The sequence below is a fragment of the Diceros bicornis genome, chromosome 35, assembly GCF_020826845.1.
Source record: "Diceros bicornis minor isolate mBicDic1 chromosome 35, mDicBic1.mat.cur, whole genome shotgun sequence".
NCBI classification, from domain to species: Eukaryota; Metazoa; Chordata; class Mammalia; order Perissodactyla; family Rhinocerotidae; genus Diceros; species Diceros bicornis.
Genome location: NC_080774.1, coordinates 8892789 through 8914821, shown reverse-complemented (window position 1 = coordinate 8914821; position 22033 = coordinate 8892789). Strand labels below are relative to the sequence as shown.

Here is a 22033-nt window from a genome sequence, read left to right as displayed (position 1 = left end):
ATTTGTCATGATACTTACACATTATTATGAACCAAGATTTACACATTATTATTAACTAACGTCCATAATTTATTCAGATTTCCTTAGTTTTTGCCTCTTTCTGTTCCAGGATCCTATCCAGGATACCATATTACATTTAGTCATCGTGCGTCCTTAGGCTCCTCTTGGCTGTGACAGTTTCCCAGACTTCCCTTGTTTTTGATGACCTTAACAGTTTTAGAGAGTACTGGTCAGGTATTTTGCAGCGTATCTGTTGGGATCTGTCAGGTGTTTTCCCTTTGATTAGGCTGAGGTTATGTGCTTTTGGGAGGAAGACCACAGGTAAAATGCCATTCTCATCACTTCCTATCAAGGATCCATGATCTCAAGATGACATCACTTGGCTGAGGTAGTGTCTTGTCAGGTTCTTCACTGTGGGTTATTTTTGCCCCTGTCCACATGGAAAGAAGTCACTATGTGCAGCTCATACCTGAGGAACGGGGAGTTCTGCTTCACCTCCTTGAGGGCAGAGTATCTACAGAAATTACTTGGAATTCTGCATGGGAAATTTCTAGTCTCTCTCATTTATTTATATCAGTATGGACTCATGGATATTTATTTTATACTTTGGATTATGATCCAATACTACTTTATTCTGTTGCTCTAATTGTCCCAGGTTTGGTCATTCAGAGCTTTTCCAGTTGGCTCCTGTGTCCCTCTGACATAACCCTATCTTTTAACATCATTGTTTTTGTTTTTGAGCACTTCTTTACTTTCTGGCACTAGTGTTCTCCAGGCACGTGTTGTATATTTTCTGCCCAGCTCTAGAATCAGCCGTTTCTCTGAGGAGACTTGATTCCTTTTATTGGAAAATGATATTAGAAACCTAAAACTGGGAGCTAAGTGTGCTCATTGCTACTGGAGTGTTCCTGCTTCTCAGCCCTCCCAGTTGACAGTGCAAGGAAATACATGTGTGTATACACATAACTAGAAATATTTCTACATGGAATCATCTGTATCGATATTAAGCTAAATATGAGTTGCTTCTGGTGTCTCCAACAGTAGTTCATTACACATGGATCATTCTAGCCTTCGCCCTTTGCTTATCTGTGACGTCTCACTCCAATAGTAGGAAAACTGGCTCCCACCATCTGCCATCTATATCAGAGCATCTTCAGCAACCATCATTACTGGAACATTACATAATTTCCTTGTTTTTTTTAAAATGAATGGTAGAATATTATACAAACTGCTCTGACCTTGAATAGTTCACTGGGCAGACAACATATTTGGACACCATTTCTTGCTAGCTTACACAGATCTATTTTGTGTGTGTTTAATTTTTTATTTATTTTATTTTTTTTGTGTGTGAAGAGTAGCCCTGGGCTAACATCCGTGCCCATCTCCCTTTCCTTTTATGCGACTCCGCCACAGGATGGCTTGACAAGCAGTACATCGGTGCGTGCCTGGGATCTGAACCTGTGACCCACCGGGGCCGCTGAAGCGGAGTGCGTGCACTTAACCGCTACGCCACTGGGCTGGCTGGCCCCTACTTTTTTTGAAGGCTGCATGATATTTCGTGGTATGAATGTTCTTAGTTTATCCAACATCTTGCCTATTGATGAGCATCCAGTTTATTTCCAATCTTTTGCTACAACAGTGCAGCAGGATTATGTTTTTGTGAACGTGTGGGAGGATTTCACTAAAGTGCTTGATCTAAGGGTATGGATGTTAAAAAATCTCATAGATGTTGTCAAATTATCTTCCAGAGATTAGGCCAAGTGATATTCTTACCTGATATCAGCGTGAGTACCTGTTTCCTAATGCCAGCTACAAAGGAGAGCTTAATATCCAACTTTGTTCTTTACCAATTACATGTGAAGGGAATTCATTCTTTATCATGTGCATAGCAAATCTATTTTCCTAACTCGAGAGGTGTAATCTAGTCTGCAATTTTTACATTTTTATGTAGTCAGTTATTCACGCTCTTTCCAGGATTTTGTGTCACGCTTAGAAAGGCTTTTCATCTTCCATATTTTCTCGACTTTTATTTTTACCGTTTACTGTAAAAAAAAAATCTCCAACATGCAGAGAGGCCTAATGAACACCTACATACAGAGCCCCCAAGCATTACTGATAGAGGTCAAGCCGTGCCTGCCCTCCCTCCTCTCACCTCTCTTCCTCCCTCCTGGAAGTAAGCACTATCCAGTTCACCATTTCCTATCCCTGTGGCTGGTCTCTGCAAACTCATTACTGATCCATTTGCTACTACTAGACACAGAAGCGACGAGTGTGCAGCCAAACGTAAATCCACCTCGTAACTGTTTAGCTTTTTTTTTTTGTGGGCAAGACTTTCTCATAAAGGAAGCTGTGCCTTAACGTTCCGGTGCACTTACCTCAGCACAGAAGGGCAGTGGCCCATGGGCCAGGTTAGAGACTGATACATAGTATTGTTCTACATATTTTAAACTTGATATGCACTGCACTTGGTTTCACTGTGCAGGGAGATTTATCTCTGTTGATATCTGCAGTTCTAGTTTATTAATTTTCCTTGGTGCTGAGTGTGATTTGAACATGCCTCAAATGTACTTACCATTTTTCTGCTGCTGTTGGGCCATTTAGGTTGTTTGCAATGCTTTTCTTTTAGAAACATCCTGGTATAGCTCTCCCAGCACGTGTGAGGAATTCTCTAAGGTAAATCTAGGAGTAGACCTGCTGGGTTGTATGTTCAGAGCATCTGTAAATTTACTAGCTGATACCCAATTGTTCTGCAATGTAAGGAGGGCCCATTCTCCATATTCCTGGTATTAGAAGTCCCATTTTTTGGTCAGTTGATGGGCACAAAATGGTATCTCACTGGGATTTTAATTTGCCAGTGGGTTTGAACATCTTTTCATATTTATAAGCCATTTAGGTTTTCTTTTGTTTATTGTATCATTTAGCCATTTTTCTTTTGGGGGTATAGTTTAATTTTTCAAACTTTTTGCTTTTTCAAACCAAATCACTGGATGTAAGAGATATAGCCATATTTTTTCCAAGATGACCACTGACATAATGAATAACCCAACTTTTACCTATGCTGAAATGCCACCATCTCAAATAATGCATTTAATGACTGTAGCTTTTTTTTTATTTTATTTTATTTATTTTTCCCCCAAAGCCCCAGTAGATAGTTGTATGTCATAGTTGCACATCCTTCTAGTTGCTGTATGTGGGCCGCGGCCTCAGCATTGCCGGAGAAGCGGTGCCTCGGTGCGTGCCCGGGATCCGAACCCGGGACGCCAGCAGCGGAGCGAGCGCACTTAACCAATAAGCCACGGGGCCGGCCCGATGACTGTAGCTTTATGTTTGAGGGGTCTGGTATACTTCCTTGCTACTCTTGCAGTTTTTTCATTAGAATCAGTCTGATTAAAATGCCTGTTCGATTTTCATGTATCATTAATAGATGAATTACATCATTCACATTAAGATATCAGTTCCCCCGAATTATCAGACTCTCCTAAGAACAAGATGTTCCTATTGACCCGGCGTGATCCTTGCTGCTTTTTTGTTCACTCCCAGGCACTTTCCCTTCTCCTGTCTGATGGCAGCGACTCTCCAGGACAGTGCTAAGTAGTGGGCAGTAGTGGACGGTGAGTGTAATTCTGGTGTTTCAATACTTCTAACTTATTTTTCATTATGTTAGAGTATCCATAATTCTCATTTTCTAAGTTCTTTTCTGTAAATCAAGAATGGATGTGAAATATTATCAAATATTTTCCCCATATCTATAGAGTCGATAGGACTTGTATTTGTTTCTTATTAGGTTTATATAATCAACTTATAGAATCATCCAACTATCACTGCAGCCCTGATTCTTTTTTTAAGTGATTTAAGAACCCTTAAATCTTCGGGAATTTGGAAACTAGAGAAAACTCCACCTCAAACCCATCCTTCTCAGATAAGCACTAAATATTCATCAAATGAATGAATTCCAGTACCTGTTTCAGGTCTATTTTCTATATCTATTAACAATAGAAATGTAGAATTTTACATTTTGCATCTGAACAGTATTACAGGCATCTCTCCATTGCTACGGTCTCCAAGCTGCTGACCACCTTTTAATCATGTTAATTATCTCTGAAAACCCCACTGATGACACACTCAGCTTTCCCTACACTTGAGACAGTGGAGCCAGGGTAGGAATATCTTATAGATCTTGTGTCACATGAGGAGACCTTCCACCACTCTGCTCTCCTACCCAGAAGTCAAGTCCAAGAACTTCCTGTTTTTTTAATCCACATGAGGGCAAAACTGCTCAGGGCGCAGGCCCCTCCCGCATAACAGTCAACACCACACTGAATTTATCGTAGAATAGATTTATTTACCTGAAACCATGTCTGTGCAATGCTTGTTGTTACCAGCACAGAAATAAAACAACTGATGTCTATTTACAGTCTACAAACATGCGTTGTGATAAACTGACGTTTAGCATTTTATTAAGATAAATGCATCACAATATTCGTATTGCACCAACATCTGTCTACTGCTTCTGATTTCATTAAATAAGTTACATTTAATACAGTGCAAAATAGCTGTTTGCACACTCAAAAAATAACTCAAGTTATGAACTGAAGGCCTACATTTTAACCATTCAACACCTGTAGTGTTTTCAATAAATTTATAAATAAGCAAACTGTACAGGGCCAATTAAAAAGTAGCACGTTTCAATGACACCATAGAGAAATCTGGCTACTTACAACTGAAGGCATGCATCACAACTGAACCTTGAATATTGTACATTTATATAAACTATGACATTTTGCGCAGAGAAATATGGAGACTTGGCTGATGGCTTCTAAGTTCTTGGATAAGGTTTCAAAACCTCATTCTTGCAGCAAAGAAACCAAAATTCTCTGGAGATGCTTTCTGATTCATTAAGCTGAATTATACATTTATAATTATTTTGATTTAAAAGCTAAAAACCCCATTGGTAATACATGTGTTTCCTCCACATATCACACAATGAATTGGGGACTTGTTTCTACTTTTCTTTTTCCCCCAACATCAATCATGCAGAGGGCTGGTAGATGTGTTGCTAAAAACGACATGCACGCAACCGAACGCCCTTATATTTCTGCAAAATGGTTTAGGAAGCGGTTACTCCAGTATTGCTGAAAAGGAAAGAGAGAGGAAATCAGCTTTATGAAATCTGGCGAGGAAACGTTAGAATAACTATTTAAGACTAACAGTGACAGATGAAAGGAATATTCAGTTTGAACTTTTAAGATTTTAAGACCAGCATTTCTGATTAACTATCCCTCAGGTGCTGCCCACACAGGGTAGCATCTAGATTCACTGGCTCAGCCACACAGACCCTTCATGTTGTCTGGCTTCAGAGCAAAGGCCACCCCTGGCTCACAGGAGCATCCCACAGGCAGACACTGAACTGCTTCAGGTATAACAGAAGTGAGGAGGGCAAGAGGAGGAAAAGCTCTGTCAGCAGTGCAGAGGGTAAGGCAGACGAAGCAGAAGTGAGCAGTGCAGCAATCGGCACCAAGCCTCTAGCTCCCTCCCCTTCCTTCCCTGGGGAGCAGCCTCTGGGCTGCAGGCCCAACCCTGCCCAGTCCTAGAAGGGGAACTGCTGTACCTCAGCTGCTTATCACCATTCCCTTCCAATAAAGAAGCCTGGAGATCACCCTCATTGTGAAGTGCAGGGTGGTGGTTTTGACAGAATCTGATGGTTAATTAAAAAGGCATCGGATGCTGACTTAGCTCATGGGTGCTGCAGACGCAGCAGGCTCTGGCTCCGGGCAGTGGGTAGGTTCTTGGCAGACACTGAGCTAACGCCTGTGGTTACAGATATTCCTGAGGTCTGCCCACCACACGGACGTTCAGGGGGCTGAGGCCCCAGTTTGAGGGCGATGTGGTAGCAGCTGCTTGTGAAGGAGAGGCTGGCAGGTGCCCTGTGTGCCTGTGAGCTCATGCAGCTCTCCCTACAGGACGTGTCACCTGCATTGTGCAGATGCAGGATGAGCTGCTGGAGCGGTTCCCAGTTAGGGGATATGTGAGACTGCTCTCTTCCAGGCCAGGCTCTATCAAAGAGGCTGGGTGACGCCTGGGAGATGGCAAAAGCAGAATGCCAACGGGATGGGCCTTTGGCCCGCCTGCCCATTGGGAAAGAACTTGGAGCGAGTTTCAGGTGAGAACTGCCTGACGGCACGTGCATGGCGGGTCTGAGGATGACGCCACCCCATCCTGTTATTGACGGTGGCAAGAGCAGAGTGTCCCACAGGGCCTTCCTGTAGGTGCTGGGTGAGGATGGGACTGGGCCCCTGCTGCTCACTGCAGGATGCAGGCCTGAGGCCAGGGATATGCCCATAGCAGCATGATTGCTAAGGAGGCGCCAATGCGGACATGTTTTTCAGCAGCAGAGCCTGAAGCAGAGAGAACAAAAGGACTCCGCCCGAGGCAGCAGTGGGTCTTCCCCACTCCCAGCTGTCTGGGCTGAGGGAAATGGGTGCCCACCTCCGTGGGCTGGACGGGCCTGAAGCTGAGAAACCACGAGGCAAGAGCTGGCCTGGGGCCATCTGGGGCTGTCCTACTACAGCAGCCCACACCATTCAACTTATTTTGTACAGGCCACTAAATCAAGGAACTGAGTCAGGAAAAGTTGACTGTTTGGTTAGTTCGGTTTCCAGTGAATAGCACACCACCTAACAAGCTTAGACATCCTGTTTTGGTGTGCAGCCAAGACGTACTCCTTGCATCTGATCCACTCAACTCATTTCTTTTTATGCCTTACGATGCTAAAACCAGCAAAACCTACCCCCCACATTCTCTGCCAAGCAAACCAACCTCCCTTCCTCTGAGAGAGGCCTCAGTGAGCCAGGCCAGGACTCTGCATTTAGAGTCAGTCTCCATGTTCCACTTCCATCCCCTTAAACTCAAAACCTCTGAACTTGGCAGCACCTCATCCTGCTTGATACCCATTAACTTCTCCCCAAATTCCAAGCATTTATATCACATCTTCTGGATGGCCCAGCAACCAGGGCCCAAATGCTTTCACGAGAACACTCCGCCTCAAGGGAGGGAGCTGCTGGCCCACTGAATACAGGGAAGGAGGCTGCTTAGGCCGCCTCTACCCTGGCTAACGACTAGGCTGGCTGGTTGCTGGCTGAGCAGAGCCATGCCCTAATAACTGTGCTTTAACATACCCTGGAGAGAGAAGACAAGTCTCAGCTGCAAAGGCTGTAACCCAGAAGGTGAAAAAAGGTGGCCTATTTAAGACGAACCTACGAGTGCATGAGTTCACTGGTTTAGTTACTTGCTTTCACTAGCTTTTTGCTTTTTAATGAACCAGGTAGCAAGGTTCTGGGAAGTTCTTGCAGCTAACAGATCAAAAAAACCACAAGAAGTTTTTGAGAATCCTCATCTCGGAACTAGCACGGGCACAGTCCCTCAGCCTGTCAGTCTGACCACGACAGAATGAGTTTCTCTTCCCCCAGGCCCTCCCCAACATCTGGCTGTGCCACTGTTCTAGGCACTGTGTGGAGTCTACGGGCATCACACCCGGGGTCAGCTAACCCAGCCCATGTGTGCACAGGTACCACGCATTGTATGCCTGCTGCTCTCAGCGACAGTCATAGAACACTGCAATTTGTGACACAAGCGGCTTATTCGTTAGTGTCATACAGCTAACTCACTTGGTGGCAGTCACCTTTAGACTAAAGCATCCAAATTCCAGGGAATACTCACGTTAGTTGATGGATGTTGGAAGGCATTGGAGGAAAACACCACAGTTAGGACTGTTAATGACTTGTACACTGTTGGTAAGACTGATCTCGAACATGCGCAAACATTTATCATAGTAACGATGGTGGTGGTTAGTGCCACATTCAAATAAAAATAGTTCTATACAATATGTTCATTTGGTCATGTGCTATTTACAGATTTTACAAAACACATACACGCACACACACACACTTGCCCTTATGTTCTCTACACCAGGCTAAAACAGGCCAGCAGAAACTTGCATAAAATGTATCACAGATGACAATTAGTACCTATACATTAAAAAATAAAATTCCTACAACTACCTTTGCAGCAGAACAGGATCCTTCTTCCCCTCAAGCAAAGTAAAACTAAAGTTCTGAGCTAACAACTTAAGAGAAAGTTGGACACATCTATTAGATAGTTCAAGCTAAGCCACTTAAGAGTTAAAAACAAGACAGTTATTTTTCTGTCCATTTAAAATGTTTTATTTTTTTTTTAAACTAGATTGTGAAGTGCCACTGAAATAGGCGATGTTGGCAAAACAATGTCTGTTACAATAAAATACATTAGACATTTAAATAAATAACCTTAAAAACTATGTGAGGGGACATGAGCCCAGTCGATTGAATCTGGAACAATGTTTTCTGCACAAGCGAGAACAGGCATACCTCTTGTTAAGACTGATGTAAACAGAACCATCGAAACCCTACAGGAGAAGCAGCCGAGTGGGGCTTGGAGTGGGGGGTGGAGGTGAAGGAGGGCCGAGAGGGGTGAGGGGAGTGGCAAACCAAAAAATACTGACTGAGGTAGCAGTACTCTGCTCAGTGCAGAAAAATTGGCTTATGAATAAAAATTAGACTGTGATCTCAGATTAAATCCAGATAATCATGCAAAAGACACAATACATGCTATTTAGTTTTAGAAAAAACCACACACATTCATGTCCTAAAATCTGCTGCCAATTAATTTGCTGACAATGTCTGCTGGCTCAACTATTTTTTTATACAAGGATGAGTATTAAACAGAACACTGTACATGCTTTTTCATCTACAAAAAAATATTTGCATAAAATAGTGTTAGTTCTCTGTACATGTCAATGGACACTTTAATTATGTGTATAAAAAAGGAAAATCTTGCCCCACTGGAGTCAGAAAAAGCGAAACAAAATCTAGAGTATGAAACCTTCACCAGCCAATATGTTCATGTGAAAATTCAGCAGAAGTAGACAGTTGCTTTAAACAATAAAAAATTAATTGATTAAGTTAAACATCTTTTTTATGTAAAATTGTCAGTCAAGACCAAAACATATCACTAAAGTTAGTGTCTGTGCTATAGACCCAGATCACGAGGGGCATTATGAGCAGCACAAATGGCCAGGAAATCCCATCGGTGCATGCCGAGAACGAGCAGGATTTGGTGGCAGGCTGCACACACTCTTTACCAGGTTCCAGGTAGTTGCGGGCCACAAATTTGAGCGTTTCATCCATTAGAATCACAGGCAAGGAGATTTTCAGCACCATCAGCCACTGGGTCAAATTCAGCGGTGTGATCTGGAAGATAAGCTGAAACACAAAGAAGCCTCGTCAAGCTCCCAGACTTGCTGGAGAGGCAGTCAGGCCCCAGACCACCCCCCCGCCCCCCGCCCCGACACCACTTACAGGCAAGGGTTCCACATAGAGGATTAAGAAGTGGAGTGACATGGACAGGCAGATGGAGCCCACAAGCCAGATATTCTCCCAAGGGGGCATCCTCAGCAGGGACTGGTTTTCAGACAAACTGCAAAACAAGGAGAGGTACATGAAATATGCCTACAAAAAAGGCAAAGGCATGTGTCACTAGGGACAGACTGTTCGGAGCTACACTTCAATAAGGCAGCAGCTAACCTGGCATTGCCCACTGACCTAATTCTACTAATGTTTCTACTGGGGCAAAGTTAAGGAAGAATGTTCAGATGTAGGACAAACTTCCAATTTTAAATCTAGGCTTCGGCACAGCAGGTTCCACTTCACTGGGCTCTAAGCTGCTCTCAATTGCCCTGGACACTTAGGCTATTTCGAATTTTCCATTTTTGTCACTGGCTTAATTGGGCGATACCATTTGTCTCAATGCGAAAGGGCAAGAGTTCTTTCCCTGTGGGCACTGGCATACAGAGGTACTGAAATCCCTATTTTTGGCCTCCAGTGTCTCTTAAGGAACATGTGGCTAAGCACTCCCACTACTTCCTGGAGGTGATGACGACTTAAGCTTTTAAAACCGGTGCTGCTTGTTCTCCTTTCTTTTTGGGAGGGAAGAGCTTTCCTGTGATCCAATCAACCATGACACACACACAATCCCCCAGTGCCCTGGTTGTCAGAGCTCTCGCCCCAGCTTGCCAAGAAGACTCGCTGACCTGTTGAGGGCGTTACACATCTCTATGGTTACTAGAACAGAGAGTGCCATTGTCATCGGGTACGGGGATTCAAAGACTTCACAATCCACTCCTTCAAAGTCTGGGTTGTCTTCTTTACACTGTAGGAAATGACTCTGCAATAAAAGCCCAATCAAGTTCCTGATCAGCCAAGTACATTTCCAAAGTCCACACACCAATTCCACACTAAGCCCAGAACACACAAGATCTCACCCCATTTCCCAGAGAAGCCCTGGTCCTTCAGAATAATCTTAAATGCAACTGCTTATTGTTTGAGCCTTAAACTTATTTGACAAACACCCAAACCACAGACAACTCAAGGACAACCTTGTTTGTGAGGGCTTACGATGCTTTGCATCTAAGGTACAGAAAGGTATGACTACATACCAGCTGGTAGAAGGACACTCTTGGACCACCGTCGGCAGCAATGAACCACCACGCAGCAGCACCCACGGTAGCAGCACCGACGTAACCTGGGAACAAACAAACATCATGACGCTGCCAGACACGGGGTTTGCAGCCTGCAGCATCCACTGCAGGTGTTGCCTTGTGGGCCAATCCTCAGGCCAGAGAGGGAAGACACAGTGTGTCGGTGATAACTAGAGCCTGTGCTACCACTAGCAACTGCTCACTCCCATCAGCCAAAGGAGCTAGATGGAGGGTTTCTGCAAGGGAGAGGGGTGTCTATGGTACAGAAGAACCAGGCAACTTTTCCTCCAGAATTTGTGAGAAAAAGTACCTATTAGAATTGGTAGGACCTGTACTCTAGCCATGACCTTCTCTAATCAGCAGCCAATACGTTAAGGCTACAGGTGTGTGTCCTGCACACAAGGCCACACACCATGTTGGAGGACCAGATCACACCATCCATGATTTTTAGCCAAACTGATGCTACCAGCTGTACACTAATTTATTTGCTCCATCAGAGTGCTGGCAGAACCATTACATGAAAACACTGTTAGAGCAGTTAGTGCAGAAAACTGAGCAACACGGCAATGCCCAAAGCTGATTCTGGGAGGCCCCCCCCCCCGCAATTACCTTTGAATTCATGGAGTTTATTATAAAGAAGCAACAAGGGTTAGTGGAGAACTTGGGAATAAGAGGACTTGAGAATAAGAGAATGTCCCAGTGTGGCAGCCTCCACCAAAAGACAAAAGCGCACACACCCTCTCACCCAGCAACGACAGCGGAGCAGCAGGCAGCTGGTGCACAGGGAGGAGGAGGCAGTTGTACATGTGGTGACACGGAATTACCCGACAAAGAGGGAGAAATACAAAGACAGGGTTCAGCACGCAGGTGTGTACAGCATGCCATTGCTTGCAAAAATACATAAACTATATCTATTTGCTACAGTATCTCTGGAAAGGCACATGAGAAGCTGTTAACATTGGAGGGGAGCTGACTGGCTGAGAGCCTTCCCACTTTATGCCATGGTGTGCTTTTTGAATTTGAAGTCATGTCAATGTATTAAAACCTTCCCATGAGACCCTAGGAAAGTCATTTAACCTCTCTGGGCCTCGCTTTCCTAACCTGTGACATGGGGAAGAGAAGTGGCACCCTGGGTTAGGAAGATGAGGTCTACACAGATGACATATGGAGAAGAACCTGATCCGTGGCCGGGGCCCCATGCATTTACCAACCATTGCTGATAAACACACAAAATCCCTTCTCTCACTTAGGGAAAGGGGGACTTAGTTTTATATCTGGGTGATATTATATCACCGGAGTTGTCCCTGTATCCCTGTGCCCACAGGTTAAATCTGAAAACCTCATTCACAAAGGCCCAGGGACAAGGACTAACTTCACTGTAAATTGGGTATACAGTTCATTCAACTGCAAGAAGGAAGCCTCCATTTTTTGCTACCCTAATATAGGAATAGAAGAATGTGTTTTTTGTGTGTGTATGTGAGGAAGATCAGCCCTGAGCTAACATCCATGCTAATCCTCCTCTTTTTGCTGAGGAAGACCAGCCCTGAGCTAACATCTATTGCCGATCCTCCTCCTTTTTTTCCCCAAACCCCAGTAGATAGTTGTATGTTATAGTTGCACATCCTTCTAGTTGCTGTAAGTGGGACGTGGCCTCAGCAGGGCTGGAGAAGGGGTCTGAACCCGGGCTGCCAGTAGCGGAGCGCGCACACTTAACCGCTAAGCCACGGTGCCGGCCCCAGAATGTGTTTTTAAGGGATGAATTTACAAAATTTTGGCTCACAAACATTTTGTTTAAAAATCGACAATATAAAAAACTACTCACAGCCAATAGCCAGGTAACGGAAAAAGAGCCACCCACTGATCAGTGGTTCCTTCGGGTTCCGAGGTGGTTTGTTCATGATGTCCAGATCGGGAGGGTTGAACCCCAGTGCAGTGGCAGGCAGGCCATCTGTTACTAGATTGACCCAGAGCAGCTGGACAGGAATTAAAGCCTCAGGAAATCCAAGAGCTGCTGTCAGGAAAATACTGTTTCCACCCAAGGAAAGAGGAGAAAGACCCCAAATTATTTTTGGCTACTATTTAAATAGCATCACCACCTCCTCCTCCTCCATAAAAATCAATGGACAGCAACAATGATTGCTTGAAATAACTTTTTTTGGCAATCATAAAACATTTATTATACCCAATTTCAAATTAAAGTTAACTTTTAGAAGGCCAAGAATTTGGTTACTTTATGGACTTAACTTGAACTCGTCTCTATGTTAAAGGGCGTCCTTTGCACACTGGGGCAGCTGCAGACAGCCCTTCTGACGGCTGTAAGTACCTCTACCTTCTCAAGAGCTTCCTTTGTCTTGCCCAGCCCTCCCTCCAAACTCGTGCACAAAGACCAAAGCTGCTGCCATATGAAGAGCAAATCTGGAAAACTGGTCATCACAAGCCGATTTTAGATAAAGGAATACAGGTGATCTATCACAGGGACCCACCAGACAACTTCCCCTACATTCGACGAGATGAGGTAGCGGATGAACTGCTTCATGTTGTTGTATATTGCCCGCCCCTCTTCGACGGCAGCCACAATGGTGGAGAAGTTGTCATCAGCCAGGACCATCTCAGAGGCGGTTTTAGCCACTGCGGTGCCAGAGCCCATGGCAATGCCAATCTCGGATTTCTTCAGAGCAGGAGCATCATTCACACCATCCCCAGTCTGAAAGGGAACCCGAAGACTGGTTTACAAACATCTAACACACACACCCCAGACAAAGGCTCAGCTGCACTGAAGCAAGGAAACGAAAGGAGCTGGAAACCAGTGGGCCTCCGGGCAGAAGAGTTAGAGGAGAATTTTGTTTTCGTAAGTTGGTGTCACAAAACACATTTTACCTGGGAAATGTAAAATCGCCAAATGGACTTACCAAAGAGACTTCAGAGGGAAGTGGAACCAAGGGGACTTCAAATTCATCTGTATTATTATTACTATTTTTTTTTTTTGGTGAGGCAGATTTGCTATGAGCTAATATCCGTGCCCATCCTCCTCTATTTTGTATGTGGGATACTGCCACAGCATGGCTTGATGAGCAGTGCGTAGGTCTGAGCCTGGGATCTGAACCTGCAAACCCCGGGCCGCTGAAGCGGAATGCGCTAACTTAACCATTATGCCACCAATCCAGCCCCCATCTGTGTTATTTTTTTTTACAAACAAAAAACCTATATGGCAGTCAAGATAAACTACTTGTGTCCACATGGATAACTCTCAAGTAGAATAGGTACAGACTGCAAAAATATGTAAACTATGCCATTTATAAACGTCAAAAATATGCAAAAATACTAAATGTTGTCTACAGATAGAAAACTATCATTCCCACATATGTTTTTATACTTTTACTAAACACCCAATATCAAATTCAAAAAAGTGGCTCCCTCTGGGAAGAGAAGGGAAGGGAGATGAAGGAGGAAGGGAGGAGTATACCTATAATATCTGGTTTCAAACAACACAATTAAATTTTTTTAAAGTAAAGTTTTACAGACAAGCAACAGAAAGCAAATATAACAGAATGTTAACATGTCCGGGTGAAAAATCACATGAGGGGAAGAATAGTGAAAATGCTCCATCAACAGGCAGCTCGTACAGAATGCTTTACCAGTACATCTAATTTTAGGTAGGGTTAGCCAAAGACGGGGTGATGATGCAAATTAAGTTATATCCTGAATCAGTGTTTAGAAAACTTGAGATACAAATGTGCATATTTCAACCAAAACAAAGATTAGATACCACCAAATATTTCCCCTGTAACTGATTCAGAAGGCACTGCTAGGTCTTAAACTACTCTAGAATCTTCCCTGCATGCAACATACAGCATGCCAGCTACTGGTCAACAGAATCCTAGAGAAACAGCCCAGATCATGACAAAAATCTAGAAATTCCAATCCTGGGGGCTATTCCTAAAAATTTAATGATCAAATTTAGAATCTGTTGTGTTTGTGTACTGTGAATCACCTGTACACGTCCAAAGACACTCACCATAGCTGTAATCTCATCAAAAGACTGGAGAAATTCTACAATTTTAGACTTGTGGGAAGGTTCAACTCGAGCGAAACAGCGGGCATTCAAGCAGGCATCTCTCTGGGCTGAAGGATTGAGCTCGTCAAACTCTCGACCTGTAAAAGCCTTCGACGTCACATCCTCATCCTGCCTAAAGATGCCAATGCGGCGACAGATGGCCACGGCAGTGCCCTTGTTGTCCCCTGTGATCATGATGACCCGGATGCCTGCTTGCCGGCACAGCTTCACAGAAGAGGCCACTTCAATTCTTGGAGGGTCCAGCATGCCCACGCAGCCAACGAAAGTCAGATTGGTCTACAGCAAAAGAATCACCTTTATGTTCAAACAGGAAATTCTGGTTTTTCCCCTGGTGTGGAACAAGGGCCAGTTATACATCAAGAACAAAGATTTCTGCATTTTCTTATGATAAATTCTCTGACTCTTACTTAGGATTAACATTCATTCACACTACTGATATAAATCTAATCAAGAATAGTATTAATTCCAATTAATTGGAAATGACTAAAAATATCACTACATTCTTGTTACCAAATCATTCTTTCATTTTCATAATGATAATATTCTGAAATGAGGAAAAAAACATAGGAATAAGAGCATTTTGGTATTGGCCACTTTAGTGGCCCACAGTACCAAAGCTTGTTCCTTTCATTCAGTACTTCTTGATATGAAAGAATTCTGAGCAGAAATGTAGAAGGAATCTCTCAACTTGGATATTTTGACCTTCAATAACTAATGAATGTTTTAAAAATGTTCCCAATTTTTAAAATATCTTAATTTACCTAAGAGCTGCAAAATAGGTTTTACAATTTAGCTCAAGTCTTGATTATTCTTTGAATGTAACAGATTAGTATTAAACTGTTAACGATGTATGTTTGAAGCAGCAACCTAAATTATAATGGCAATGCATTTGGCCTACAGAAAAACAAACAACCACACCTCTTTCTTGGCAAAAGCAAGACTCATTTGACCTTTTACTGAAGGAGTGCTGTTTAAACACAATGAATGTATTTAAGGATGTGGGTGAATAAACTTTTCATTAGCTAACCTCATATTTAATAAAGTTGGCAGAGTCCTCAAGGTTCATTTCTTCTCTTCTCAGTGGGTTGTCATGAGTCGCCAGAGCCAGGCATCGCAGTGTGTCGCTGCCACTACCCCATTCCCGAATGACAGACATGATCTTCTGTTTGACTCCAGGGATCATAGGGACTTTAGTACTTCCAACTCGAATGTGGGTGCACCTGTCAATGACACCTTCAGGAGCACCCTGAAAATATTACAGATTTAGATCAACAATTTTATTTATTGGTTCACCCAGGATCCTGATCCTGGTAGGAACATCTCAGTCACAATTTGCTGTACTCACCTTCACAAACATTTTGCTCATCGATGTCCGGCTCGGTTTGTTTGGTGTACAATAAACCGACATTGATTTTCTATCGCGTGAAAACTCTAGAGTAAATTCTTTTTTCATCAACTGTTTAATGACCTATAAAGAGAATATACATGGAATACTACTGGATAACAAGTTCTGTAAATTTTTCACTTGTTCAACAAATATTCACTGAGCACCTGTTATGTAATGAGCACTGGGGATATAGCAACGGACAATGAACAAAACAAACAAGTTCTCACCCTCATGAAACTTGCTCTCTAGTTTGGGAAAGAGACTAGAACGTAGAAGTAGATTATAATAAGTGCTATGGAGAAAAAATATCTTTAAGTAAGGCAGGGAAGGGAGATGGAAAACTTGTGTATGTATAGATTGCAATTTTACGTAAACTGGTCAGAAGAAGGGAACATCTGAGTGAAAACATGAAGGATGTGGGAGTGTGAGCAGAGAAGTGCAGGCTAGCGTGACCTGGCATGTTTCAAGGAGCCTCCAGGCCAACGTGGCTGGAACAAAGTTTGCAAGAAAGAGGTGAAAGGTACAGAGGTGAAAGGTACAATGGCAGGGGGTGGCAGAAGCAGGCTGTAGGATCTTACAAGTCACTATAAGGTAACTGGCTTTTCTAACAAGTGAAAACAGGAAGACAGTGGAGGGTTTCAAGCTCTGGCAGTTGTGTTAAGAATTAGCTGAAGGTGGGCAAGGAACACCACTTAATACAAATAATCCAAGAGATGATGGTGACTTGGACCAGGGCAACAGCCCTGGAGGTGGACAGAAGTGGTCCAGAGCACTGCTGTCCCAAAGAAGTTTCTACAGTGATGGAAATGTTCTATCAGTACTGTTTATGTAGCTGTCCTAAGTTGCTACTAAGCACCTGAAGTGGGGCTAGTCCGCCTGAGGAACTGTTATTTTAAGTAAATAGCTTTAGGTAGCCAACGGCTACTATACTAGACTTTAGCACATTGACGGTATTTAAAATCACGAGACCAGAAGAGATTGTGGGAGAACTGCAGACAAAAAGGTAAGGGACTGGGCCCTGGGCCTTCCTACCCCTGGAGGGAAGAATGAGCCAGGGGGTGGGGGCAGGGAGGAGAATGAGTTAAGTGAAGGACTATTTCAAGGAGGGAGACTTGACAGGATCAACTGACAGCTCAGGTCTAACAAGGACTGAGAATTAACCCTTAGATTTAGATTCTGTTGGATTGTCTATGTACACAGTTATGTTACCTACAAAATATACTTTATCCTTTCCAATTTTTATCTTTGATTTCTTTTTCTTGCCTTATTGCATGGACTAGAACTACCAGTACAATATTGAATAGAAATGGTGAGCGGAAATGCTTGTGTTGCCAGTAAGTATGATGTTAACAGAGGCTCTATGTAAATACATCATTAGCTTGAAGACGGGTTTGCTGAGTTTTTATCATGAACATAGATGAAATTTTATCAGATGCCTTTTCTACATCTACTTAAATGATCTCATGGCTTTCCACCTTTACTCAATTATGTGAATTACATTGACTCCCCCCAATTAGACACATATCTAATGATAATTGTCGAAATCCCAAAGAACCCCACCATCCAATGTAGGCAGTTAGGAGCCACAGACTGAAGTCTGTGGGCTGGCCCAGCCAGGCTGCGTATACTATAGCTGTCCTCTCGGCCAGAGCTGCCTCAAGCTGCAAAAGGACAATCACTACGAATTCTGCATTATCTGACTCATGTGTTTAGTTTCCACTAAGCATTGTACCCATGGCTCTCGGAAGACTGAAGGAATGTGTAGTGATTCTGAGTAAGGTGTGGACCTAGGCACCAGATATATCCTGGGGGGAGAAAAGAACAAAGCCATATGTTCCATTATCAGGAGAGTCAAGAGCGGCAGTCCTATCTAAACAGGCCACGAGGCCTTAAAAAGCTGGGTCTTGCCCTGTCTCTATACTATGAAAGGTTCTTTCTTTCTAGGGGATGGGGGGCTGGCATGAATCCATATCTAGGAATTTTCAGTGAATGAACATCACGACAGTCATTTCTGATGCTTTCACTCAGCGGTTGCGACAAAAAAGTGAGGCAGAGGCGGCCATGGAACAAGAAAATGCCCAGTCTGCAGACAAGAGGAGGAACAGTCTGCCCTTATTTGTGGTCATCGTTACAGTTAACACACCACTTTTAAACTCCACAGTGCTACCTGTCTCCCTTTATTGAGTAGTTACAGATCTAGAATCAAACAATTCTAAACCTCAGTCTCTGTGAAGCTGAGTCTTCAGGTTGCCTCCGAAGGAGTTAGTCACACCAACTAATAACAGAGCTGTCAGAAAATGTGGCCCTGCGAGGACTGGCTTCTTACTTACCAACAATCAGGAGTGAATGCTCTATAATGGGGACAAGGGGCTTGGACTTCTATTTTATGGAAGCCGCATAAGTCGGGGCAAGATGCCACAGGAGCTGCCCAAGACCCCCGGGCCTACGAAATTGCTAGTTGTGAAGCATGAATCAGTCTACTGTGAAAGACTCTATACTTCAGCTGAGACGTTCTCCATTCTGGTGAGAGTTTTTTCTCAGGACAATGTAAAGGAGGCAAAATGATGCAAAGGAAAGAAAGGGTGCTAGAGCGGGCATCCAGTTTTGCCCCACACTGTGAGACTGTACTCAAGGCATAGAAGCCTCAGTTTCCCTGCCTGTGTCAGACTGGACTGGACAGTCCTGCAATCCCTTTCACAGCCTGAGATTTGGTGTGGTCACTAAAATGATTAAATAGCTAAGGTCCTTAAGAAAACAGATGCACTCTCTCTCCCACCTTAGGGTGGAATGGATGTAACAAGTATGGTGCTACCCTCCCCTCCCCAACACCACATTGCCTCCTAATCTGCCCTGGCTTCCCAGGGGAGGATGAAAGAAGGGGTTTGTGACATATAAAAGCATCAATGTAGTGACAGCTGACCATTTAGTAGACATGAGCCTTGCTTTTGCACAACAACTAGAAAAGGCTATATTTTTACCTCCCATTTCTCCTTATTCCACTAGGGAACCCTAAGTAAGAACAAACAAGTGCCACAAAGAGTTGCCTCAAGTACCAATTGGCAACTATTTGGTGATGACAGGTAGGTCTGACACTAGAAGAGGTTATGTGCAGCAGAACTTTATCCTGTAGGAATCCAAGCTCCAAGGCTGGGAGCAGCAGGTTCTGGGAATTGGTCTGGAGGACCCACTGTAGGATCTTGCAGCTGTGTAGACCCCGGACTGCATGAAGATGGTGTTTACCCTGGTGCAGAGGGGCTGGTGTATTCCCGGGGTGGTGGCTTGTGAGGGGGCGGGACCAGACAGAGACTGGCCAGGACAAAGGAGGTTATCACTTAGGTCCATTCAGCCAGCATCACTGTGACCAAAAACAACCAGCTGGTCAGCAGTGAACCGGACCTGAACCTCAGCAACCTGAAAGAGGTCCCCATCAAGGAGGCGCTGCCCTCCCAGAGGCCACCATGATGGATCTGTCCTTCAGTAAAATGCCAGTGGATTCTGTGGCCTCACACGCTTGGGGAAGCTCGACCTGAGTAAGACAATCTTGAACAGCTGCTGGCAGACACTGGCCACCTGGTCAGCCTTCAGCACCTGAAGCTCAACAGACTGGTCCATCGTATCCCGCCTGCCACTTTGCTCAGCCCAGGAATCCTGGCTCAAAGGCTCTGACAGGCAGGAGGAAAGGGACCGAGGGGCTGCGCATCTGTCCAGTGTTCTCACACCTAACACACTGCACGCTCCACCACCTCCATACTGGTTGACCTTTGTTAAGCTGGCCTTGTAGTCATGGCAATTCTGCTTGGAAATAACACATTACAGATTTAATATATTACTAGACTTGATTTGCTAATGTTGTGTTGAGAATCTTTACATCTATATCATGAAGGATATTAGTTTGTAACTTCCTTTTCTTATCATATCCACGTCAGGTTTTGGTATCAGGATTTTGCTGGCCTCATTAAATGAGTTGAGAAGGGTTTTATTTTACATTTTCTCATAGTCTGTTTAAAATGGGTATTTACCGTATGATCTCCCTCATTAAGTAGTAGATAATAACAACAAACAAACACATACAGAGATTGGATTGGTGGTTACCAGAGGGAGAGGGGAGAGGGAGGAGGGCGAAAGGGATAATTTGGCACATGTGTGTGGTGATGGGTTGTAATTAGTATTTGGGTGGTGAACATGATGTAATCTATGCAGAAATAGAAGTATAATGATGGGGCCGGCCCCGTGGCGTAGCAGTTAAGTGCGCGCGCTCCGCTGTTGGCGGCCTGGGTTCAGATCCCGGGTGCGCACCGACGCGCCGCTTCTCCGGTCACGCTGAGGCCGCATCCCACATACAGCAACTAGAAGGATGTGCAACTATAACATACAACTATCTACTGGGGCTTTGGGGGAATAAATAAATAAAATCTTTAAAAAAAAAAAAGTATGATGTACACCTGAAATTTATACGATGTTATAAACCAATCTTACTGTAATAAACAAATTAAAAAATAAAATGGGTATTTCTTAAATGTTTGTAGTCTGTGTAAAACTGGCATTTTTTTTTTTTTGTGTGAGGAAGATCAGCCCTGTGCTAACATCTGCCAATCCTCCTTTTTTTTGCTGAGGAAGACTGGCCCTGGGCTAACATCCGTGCCCATCTTCCTCTACTTTATATGGGACACTGCCACAGCATGGCTTGCCAAGCAGTGCGTCGGGGTGCGCGCCTGGGATCCGAACCGGTGAACCCCAGGCCGCCACAGTGGAGCGTGTGCACTTAGCCACTTGTACCACCGGGCCGGCCCCAAAACTGGCATTTCTTTCTATGTGTTTGGCAGAATTACACCTGGTGACTTTTTGTGGGGGTAGATTTTTAATTACAGATTCAATTAATTTAGCAGATATAGGACTATTCCATTTTTCTTGTGTCAGTTTAGAAAGTTGTGTTACTGAAGGGACTTGTCAATTTCCTCTATGCAGTCCAATTTATTGGTATAAAATGGTTCATAATGGGTTTCTCATCTTCTCTATTATTTCCCTTCTACTTGTATTTAATTTGCTGGTTTTCTTTTCTCCAGATGGAAGCTTTTATCATTGATTTTTAACTTTCTTTTCTAATATGGCACTTAAAGCTATATATTTCCCTTGAAATGATGCTTTAGCTACATCCTCCAATTTTCATATGGTGTGTTTTCAATATTGTTTAGTTCAAACTATTTTTTAATTTCCACTGTGATTTCTTCTTTCACCCAAGGATTACTTCAAAGAGTGTTGTTTAGCTTCAAAATATTTGGGGAATTGGCTAATTATCTTTTTGTTATCAATTTCAAGTTTAATTCTATTGTGATGGTTATACAGCAACTGTCGGTATGATTTCAATCCTTTGTACTTCTGTGGAGTACAAAGGATTGTACTCCAAAGCAAAAAGCAATTTTTGCTTGCTTCATGGACCAGCAATACAGTCTACTCTGGTGAACATTCCTTATGCATTTGAAAAGCATATTAGAAGTAGCATAACAGAAATAAGGATTAGGTTGAGTATATTTACAGTGTTGTTCAAATCTTCCATATCCTTACTGATTTTTTTTCTTCATCTGCTTGTTCTATCAATTGAGATAGGTGTGTTAAAATCTCCAACTTTAATTGTGGATATATTTTTCCTTTTATTTCTGTCAATTTTTGCTTCATGTATTTTAAATGTGCTATTAGGTACACACATAAATGATTTGACCATTTATATTTAGCACAAGGTCATGGGCAACTTTGACAAGAGTTTTTGATAGACTGGGAGAGGGAAAAGCTTGACTGGAGTGAATTCAAGAAAATGGGAGGAGTGAAACAAGATAATACATAAAAACAGCTCTCTTGAGAAGTTTTACTGTAAAAGAAAAGTAGGAGGCTGAAGTGGGGAATCAAGTCAAAAGAAAGTTTTGAGATAAACATACTATTATTTCTCCTATGCTGATGAAGAAGATACAGTAGGGGTGGAATATCAATAATGCAGGAGAGAGACGTT

General features: G+C 43.3%; 1 protein-coding gene across 1 annotated transcript in view; it reads right to left on the bottom strand.

Moving 5' to 3' along the window:
- Positions 1-7802: 7802 nt before the first annotated feature.
- ATP2A2 (ATPase sarcoplasmic/endoplasmic reticulum Ca2+ transporting 2) overlaps positions 7803-22033 on the bottom strand; it is a 60017-nt gene continuing 45786 nt past the window's right edge. The window contains exons 12-20 of the mRNA XM_058531396.1: positions 15991-16113; positions 15673-15891; positions 14586-14921; positions 13054-13274; positions 12393-12595; positions 10529-10614; positions 10124-10257; positions 9393-9510; positions 7803-9296 (exon numbers count right to left, since the gene is read on the bottom strand). Coding sequence (XP_058387379.1) covers positions 9027-9296; positions 9393-9510; positions 10124-10257; positions 10529-10614; positions 12393-12595; positions 13054-13274; positions 14586-14921; positions 15673-15891; positions 15991-16113 — 1710 coding nt within the window. The 3' untranslated portion in view covers positions 7803-9026. The remainder of the gene's footprint in view (positions 9297-9392; positions 9511-10123; positions 10258-10528; positions 10615-12392; positions 12596-13053; positions 13275-14585; positions 14922-15672; positions 15892-15990; positions 16114-22033) is intronic.